This window comes from Mustela erminea, chromosome 9 (genome assembly GCF_009829155.1).
Source record: "Mustela erminea isolate mMusErm1 chromosome 9, mMusErm1.Pri, whole genome shotgun sequence".
In the NCBI taxonomy this organism is placed as follows: Eukaryota; Metazoa; Chordata; class Mammalia; order Carnivora; family Mustelidae; genus Mustela; species Mustela erminea.
Window position 1 is genome coordinate 47,052,700 of NC_045622.1, and position 8,655 is coordinate 47,061,354.

Genomic DNA, 8,655 nt, shown 5'->3' on the forward strand with positions numbered 1-8,655 from the left:
AAGGGTAACCAGAAAGGTGAGCATTTGGAAATCACATCCATTGAGAGAAGAGATGAAGAAAGTAGGACAGTTTATTCTGAAAGAGTGGTTGCCTCAAGAGATATATGAGCACTTGATTTAAAGACCCCAGTGCCTGTCATGGAGGGAAGGGGTTTAGTCCTCCGCTGTGTGACTGCAGAGGACGGCACAGAGGCCAGTGACTGGAAGTCCTAAAGAGACACATTCAGCCTTTGTGAAACCAAGAGGCTGCCCTCTGAGAGGGCGAGCCCTCTGGAAGGGGGGTCCTTGTTGCTGAAATTATTCCAGCCAAGAAGAGTCCTAAATAAGGACTAGGAAGCTGCTAGTAAGATTACATTGTGCTTCCTGCAGGATTCATTTTTGCCACACATTTTAATTTTTCAGGATTTGGCACATTCCTGTGTGCTCTAATACCAAACCCTTATTTTCCCAGGGAGATGAATAAGCGTCTAACAGAGGAACAAGCCAAGAAAACCTATGATCGTGCAATTAAGCTAGAACAAGAATTTGGAGAATATTTTACAGGTAAGTTCATATACCTTTATACTGTCAGAAAGGATTGACTATCTGCCCTTCGGTATTAGAGAGCGCTCGAGGCCTAGTGTACCTGGGCCCTAAAAATGTCCCACTGAGAAACCCTAATTTCCCTCTGCTTTACCTATCTGATCCAGAACTCTGGGTTCCATCTACTCTGGATTCACAGGCAGCTAACTCTGGGTTCCCACTGGTCCTGTGCTAAAGCATGAGCCACAGAAGGCACTGAGATGTCTCCTGCTCTCAAGCTCTCAAGACGGGGCACCTGGTGGCTCAGTAGGTTAAGCATGTGACTCTTGATTTTGGCTCAGGTGAAATCTCTGGGTCCTGTGCGGGGCATGGAGCCCGCTTGGAAATCCCTTTGCCCCTCCCCCTTCTCTCCCTACCTTTAGAGGAGGAGAAGGAGGAGAAAGAAGATTTTAGGCATTAAGCTCTCTCTCCGATATCATCAGAAAACTTGAAAAAGAAACCTTTAGAGCTCAATTAGGGAACTTCCAAAGCGCTGTCTCTACTGAGATGCGGTCTCAGGGCTTCCTTCTCAGCCTCAATGACCGGCTGGTGCGTCCCGTTAGCAGCAGTTGAACGAGATGTTGAACATCTGTTTTCATTGATTCCATGTGAAGTCCCAGGGCAAAACTTTGCTTTCCTTTTTTAATATTTCCTTGGAAACATGAAGTTTGGGGAATAGAGGAAGATTTTCTGGCACCGGATATCCTTGATTCTCTATTCTTAACGACGTTCATGAAACACAGATCAAATCCAAAGAGTGATCAAACTGTGGAAATTGCCTTACAACAAATGGTTTAAAAACAAGAAATTTCCTTCTGAATTTCCTTATGAGAAGTTAGATGCTTTACCGTTTGTCTTACTCAGAATATGAAAATGCCAGTGGCTTAGCAATCTGCAAATATTTTGAACCGGGTAATCTTGAGTAAAATTTCAATCAATAACAAAGGTATGAGTCATGTTTTATCCTGAAAGAACATCCAGGTATAAACATCAGATCACGGTCATGCACATTTTGACTGGTGGCTCACACTCCGAGATAAATTCTCAAGGTTGTTCTTGAAGATCTAAACTATGTTTCAGTAGCAATTCATTGTTATTCCCTCATGTCCTATAGATAATACTGGCATGTGTTGGAGAGCTCTCTGTAAGCTAACTTTAGTTCAGAGGAGGTTATGAAATACACTTAAATCTGCTTCAGATGACTTGGCATTCTAGGTAATTCATGGGTTAGCTGTTTGTTTATATTTCCTCTTATTTATGTTTCTTGTAAGTAGCTGTCATAAGGCATTCTCACTATGAGCAGCCCTTGTATGGCAAAATATCAACTTACCACATTACTTGGAGAATGAGTGGGGTTTCCTATTAAGGGTTTGGGGGTTGGAGTGGTTAACTCAAGTTGCCTCCACAACCTTATTATTTCCCTGTGTCAAAAACGTCTAAATTTCTGCACCTGCCAAGGTAAATAGAGTATATAGAATAAAAGGCCAGCTTTCTTTGATAAGCAGAGAGATTTCAGTCTGAAAATTGATCCATACTTAGCCCAGAGTAGACACCCATGAAATTTAAATACATAAGTGATTCATTGTCCAGAACCACAGACAGACATGTAGAAGGTAGAAAGACTGTGGTGCATTTGTTACCTGATCCAGGACATGCATTGAAAGCAATTTTTGTTTTCTTTTACTCACTGACGTAACCTTGCTTAAGTAAATTTCCCGCTTTTCCTTCCTTACTAATGAAAAGTCGTACAAAGCTTCCATATGAGTTCGTCTGTCACTGGTTTGGGCTTCTGCTGTGTGATTGATGGGTGTTCTTCACCAGGCAGGGAATGATTCCTAACCGTGGCGTGTTGGCTCTTGTTCTAGCTATCGTCCAAGGAGACACCTTAGAAGATATATATAATCAATGCAAGCTTGTTATTGAAGAGCAGTCTGGGCCTTTCATCTGGATTCCCTCAAAGGAAAAGTTATAAATTAGCTACTGCACCTCCGACAATGACAGAAGAGCATTTAGAAGAAAAAAATATATATAATATACTACTTGGAGGCTTTTATGTTTTTGTTGCATTTATGTTTTTGCAGTCAATGTGAATTCTTATGAATGTACAACACAAACTGTGTGAAGCCATGAAGGAAACGGAGGGGCCACAGGGTGGGACAGAAAAGACTTTGCAGTATGCAGGAAGGCTTTGGTTTGCTCAAAGTGCCAGGTGTAGGGATGAACCTCTGATGGGCTTTCTGCCCAAGAGATGGGCAGCCTCCTCACCCCAGCAGATGTCCAGAGCTGATTTAGCTGCTGAGCTCTCTGTGTCTTTTGCTTTAAAGAAAAGTTGCCAGCACTTGAACTTCACCAACCTTCCCATTACCCACATCTGTAATTGGTACACTTCGAATTTTATAACTATGCACACTCTTTGATTTCTTAACGAGCAAAAGAAAGAAACAAGGAAAAAGGAAAGGAGTCCCTTTGGAGACAGCATATCAGGGAAGGATAAGTGTGTAGTTTCTTTGACTGGCATCTACAAAGACGAGCATTTCATAAAATTCACAAGTGTATGGAGGACTGACCTCACTGAGAGGAGGGGATTCACTGAGGGTAGCTTTATGATTGTTTATTGTCTATTTTGCCATTTATAAACTGAAAGAAGGCACTAAAGATGAGAATAATTTATACAATAAAAATATATTAAATGTATAGAAACGAATTTCTATAGGTTAAAAAAGTTTTGTGAAATATTTTGTAAAGACTAATTGAGAGACTAAATGTATGCACTATCAGCAGATGATCAAATTCAAGAACTGAAAGTTGCACTCTCCCTTTTGTTGCCAATGATCCATTAAGAGCATCTGAGTTCCTTCCAAAGTCTGACAAAGACTTCTCCCTCACTTACCTCCCATGATCTCCCTTCCATATTAGTAACACACTCTCATGGAGCACATCCCTTAATGAGTTGCCCTTGTGGGTATTTTTGGAAGACTTTTGGTTAATGCATTTTTAAGCTGATGGCTTTCAGAGACAAACTCATTCAAATGATCTAAAGGGAAGTTTTTGCTTTTATCTTGTTAAACAACCTGGGCCTGCCATGCAAATAGTTGAATAACTTTGTTCCTAGTTACGTACATGCAATTCTCAAAGGATCATTTAGTATTTTGGCCAACCATGAGTAATTAGGACTTTGTTTTTGTCTGTTTCACAAGTAACTGAGGGTTTTGTGACAGCCAGAGATGGTATCGAGCCATGGAGAGATCTGTCCCAAGAAGCACTGTTCCTTTGAGGAAGAGAGAAGTATCTGGTTGGGGGGGTGAGGGGTGCAGACTTTGTTTCTGTGTACAGGGCAAAGAGAACCACAAGGAAAGATAATTAACAACTTTGAGCTCAACCAATTGAACTGCCTTTCTTGGGGGCTGCACCTGGACCAAGTTTATTTTTTAGCAATTATAATAATGATGATTTAAAAAACCTCCCAAAGCCTATATCCCACTTTAGAGCTGATGATGACATCAGCATTGCTTGTGCCCATGGTGTTTAGAGAGAGACTTTTTGGTGATCTCAATAACCACTCAACTGGGTTCTATGCCTGCCCAGACTAAGCCCCATCGCCTTATTTCTGGGGTACATCCAGACCTGGCAGGGATTCTGCCACACTGTGCAGCAAACCAGCATGCAGGCTGGCATGGGAGAGCGAGAGATAGAGCCATCAGCAGTGATGGGGCTTCTTCCCAGTAAGAACATCGGAGCTCAGAATGAGGGTCTCTTTCCAAAACCAAGTGTTGTTCATCTTACGCTAAGCTAACTACCACCGTCTGCCTCGCTGCAGTCACCAAAACAAACACAGAAATGCAAAATTATTCATCTACCTATAGTCTTGAGGCTGCCTTTGCCAACGGAAGGGCTAGCAATGCATTTTCCCTCTGATGAAAGTTAAATCTGGGGGGACTTCCTCAGAATGCTCAAAACGTTAAAGGTATGTCCGTGGCTGCAATTCGCCAGTTTCAGATCAAGGCCTACTTTCATCAATATTGCTGCCAGAAGTTTTCTGCCACCAGAATGCCATTCCTGATCCCAGCTCTATTTTTAGGCCACCATACTAACTTCTTTGGTTTCTCAACTGAGCATGCAACCATTTATTTAAAGGACTGTCATTAATGAGTAGATGTTTCCGCGGGTCGTGTGATGTGCTTTCCATTTAATATTAAGTATTGCTGTGGCTGAGTACAATCAAATTGAACCACCAACCCTTGGTTTTGTAGTAATATAATTATTTATTTTCCTAGTGTAGATGCTTCCAGATTAGAATTGGCATTTGCACTGATTTTTTTATGTAGATTTATATAAATATATATATACATATATATTTGCTTGAAGAATCACCAAGCGAATTGGTGAGAGGGTCTTTTCCTATAGAATTTACACCTCCATTTGTTGTGTTGTCTTGCGCTTCCCAATGTTGAGGTCTCTAGGGCTCCAACGAACTGGTGTATTTCGCAGCAAATCTGATGATTGTACGGATATGGCAGGAAAGTTACCCAGATTACATCTGGTGCAAATGCACTTGGAGCCTGGGGCCAGACCGGTGCTAACACTGCAAACTTTGTCCGGAGCTCTCTCCAATCTGAAGGCTTGCTGGGGGCGCAATGTCACCTTCCCATGCTGGGCCCTTTCGGAAAAGTGCCAGATCGTGTCACTGGTGCTATTTTTCATGCTCTGGTACAATGTGTAGCACCACGGGGGTCTCAGCTTTACCAAAATCAAAATCACACTTGTCAGCTAATTGCAGGGGCATTTGTTTTTTGCTCTCCTCCCACGGGATCTGTTGGCCCTTTCTTTGCCGGCCTCTCCCTGCCCTCGCCCCCTCAGCCCCAAGTTCTTGGCTTGGCTCTGTCTGCTCAGTGAGCCCAGCTTTACGAAGCCGCACTCAGGTGCCTGTGAGCTGTCTTAGATCCTACTGCCAGCCCTTCCAGACTCTGAGCCAGGGAAAAGCCCTCCACTCCTATGGCTCTCACCTCTGGTTTTCCCTCCTTCTTTTCCTCTGCTCTCCCCCTTCCATTTCTGTCTCATCCCATCTCTCTCTTTGTGCACCTCTCCTTTTCTCCCACTGGCCTGTCCACCCGGAGTGTCTACCCCACATTCCTTCTGTGGTCTCTCATTACTCCCTCCCCTTCACTCTCCTGTCTCTCTAACCCCCTTCAGTCTCTTTTCCCCTTCCCCCTCCTTTCCTGTCCTTTTTCTTCCTCACACCTCTGAACATCTCCTCACCCATACCCCACTCTGAAATTTTTCTGTCCTACAAGGGCTCATGGCTGATTCAGACAGCACGTCCATACACTGGACCGATGACACAGTTCCTGTGGGTCACCGTTTCACTTACACAGCCCAGAAAGCAAAGCTGAGCATGAGGTCCCGGGCTGGAGCCAGCTCCAGCACGCCTCACCGAGCCAGCCTGCACCACTGCCCTCGCAGTGTCGATGCAAGTGCTCTGGGCCCCGCGGCACCTGGGTGCCTCTCTGCCTGAAGGCTGGTCCACAGTGAGCCCACTCCCAGCACCATCCTGTGGCTCTAAGGACACTTCCTCTCTACAAAGGCAGACTCTGGCCCCGAAATCATTCTGACAGCAAACCTCATTCTTCTCATTGAAGCCATGCCATCGCCTTGGTTTGGAGAGAGACATTTTTTCCCACTTAAAGCTCTCCCCGCCCCCGCCCATTTTCATGTGAAGCCCCCTCTGCTTTTCAGCTGGTGATTGCTCTGGTGAGATTGAACAGACTCGCTGGTAAAATAACATCTCTTTTTTTCCTGTCTTGGTCCTGCCTAAATTCCTACAAAAGTATTTAAGGCAAGGACTCGGGCTAGTTCCTAAGCTTATCGTGGTCATTCGTCACTCCCAGGGGGAAACGGGGACATTTCTCTGAAAGCATATGGAGTGACATGCCGACAAACTGATTTGCCAGAGATCTCCCTACAGAATTCTGTGGATATGCATTTTACTTCTGTGTGTATGTATGGTCTATGTGGTATGTATATCCTGTATACACATACTGCATTGGGTATGAATGAATGTGGATGGAAACCCACACACACACTCCAGTCTGTAAATATCCTTCCTCACTGAAAACTGTGCTTTGGAAATCATTTCTTGTACAGCTGTGCAGTTTCTTGTAGCAGCTGAGGACAAGCTAAGACAGGTGGATGAGTTAGACAAAGATCACCTAAAAGATGGAATACGGAATCTCCCTAGCAACTCGTGAGGACAGACGACCAAATGGCAAGGTTGACTCCCAATGGGATGGCAAACTTTTCTTCTCTCCTTTCGGAATTTGTGTTTCCTAAGTGTGTCTTAAATTCTGAGTGCACCAGGCTGTACCCGTTAGATCCTTTCGATATGACAGTTTCGTGCTTCTCTCTGACAGGATGTTTCTCCATCGAGCTGTAGTGCAGGAGGGGAGGGAGGGGGAAATTCTCCTTGCCTGGGCTGGAGTTTACAGAGACACTGCACAGCTTACACTCCTGTTAAGTGTAAATATTCGACACTTCCATTCCATTTGTGTAAAAAATAAAGCACACACAATTATAAAATCAAGATGTATATTTCATACTCAGTGTGTCTGTGCATATTTATTGCGTTTCTGGTTGTCAGCGGTGGCCCCATTGTAAGAATGCCTGATAGAGTGTTTATAAACGTGTCATGGTTTTATTATGACATATAAATATTAAAACATTTTCTACTTTATAGCAAATTATTTTCTCCCAAAGCATAATTTGTCTTGCTTCATAAAGAATAGAATCATCCATTTTTATTTTTATCAAATTTGTCTGATTTCAGAGCTGAAGTGTAGTTAGAGGAGGTTTGCTCTGAGAAGCCCAGGCAGTGCTGAGAGGAGCCCAAAGTGGTGCTTTTTCATATTTTTAACTTTGGTTACTGTCTTGCCTGCTTTTCATCAGGATTTGGCCAAGAGTGAACAATATATGAAAAGATAGGGTTTTTTATAAGAGACTCTTAATCTCACAAAACAAACAGGGATGCCGGGGGCGGGGGGGGGGGGGGGGTGTTAGGGAGAGGGTGGAGGGTGGTTGGGTTGTGGACATTGGGGAGGGTATGTGCTATGGTGAGTGCTGTGAAGTGTAAACCTGGCAATTCACAGTCCTGTACCCCTGGGGCTAATAATACATTATATGTTAATTTAAAAATTAAAAAATTTAAATAAAAAATTAAATTTAAAAACAAAACCTAGGTTTTTTAGGGATGCCGGGTGGCTCAGTTGGTTGAGTATCTGCCTCTGGCTCAGGGCCTGATCCAGGGTTCTGGGATCGAGCCCTATGTTGGGCTCCCTGCTCTGTGGGGAGCCTGCTTCTCCTTCTCCTGCTCCCCCTGCCTGTGCTCTCTCTCTCTCTCCATCAAGTAAATATATAAAATTTTTTTAAAAAGAAAAAAGATGGGTTTTTTAAGACCCTCACATCTATGTGGAAAAAAGTCTATTCCCCAGTTTCAAAATTGTGAGATTCCAGGAGATACTAAAAATACAGAAAGAAAATTTTCTTATCTAATACTTACAGTACAAAAAATTGGCACAATTGGAGAGGAGATGTCATTATTCATGTACCCTGGGCCACAAAATATACCAGCTCCAGAGATCTGAACATGCCAGAAATGTCAGGTTTAGGAACCTGAATCTGCCAGATAATATTCTAAATTCTTCCCACGAGGTTAAACATATGCCTTGTCATACTGACATTTAGACGGCATAGGTCTGACAGCTGAAGGACCAAAACAAATTCCTCCTTTGGAAGGAGTGAATTTCGCCGTTAAAGCAATCGCTGCAGAGTATGTTTTGCTTCACCATTAACTGTCACATAATCAGGTCAGTCAGTTGGGAAACGAAGCTTGGTCATAGAAGCCTGGCCATCACTGGGGGCCCATGGGAGCCTCCACCAGGTGTCCTGTCATTGTCCCTGGGGCTTGGCAGCAGTGAGCAGAGACAGCATAAGAAGGCATTGACCAGGAGTAGCTGGGTGGCTCAGTGGTTTAAGCGTTCAGGATCTCAGAGCCCTGGGATCGAGTCCTGCATAGGGCTCCCCACTCAGTGGCAGCTTCTCCTT

General features: G+C 43.8%; 1 protein-coding gene across 14 annotated transcripts in view; it reads left to right on the forward strand.

Annotated features, from left to right (window-relative positions):
• The window catches only part of DLG2 (discs large MAGUK scaffold protein 2), a 2,075,147-nt gene extending 2,069,516 nt beyond the window's left edge, over positions 1–5,631 (forward strand). For all 14 annotated transcript variants that reach the window (XM_032356653.1, XM_032356654.1, XM_032356656.1 and 11 more), the window contains 2 exons: positions 452–543; positions 2,427–5,631. In XM_032356653.1, coding sequence (XP_032212544.1) covers positions 452–543; positions 2,427–2,533 — 199 coding nt within the window. In that variant the 3' untranslated portion in view covers positions 2,534–5,631. The remainder of the gene's footprint in view (positions 1–451; positions 544–2,426) is intronic.
• Positions 5,632–8,655: the final 3,024 nt, after the last annotated feature.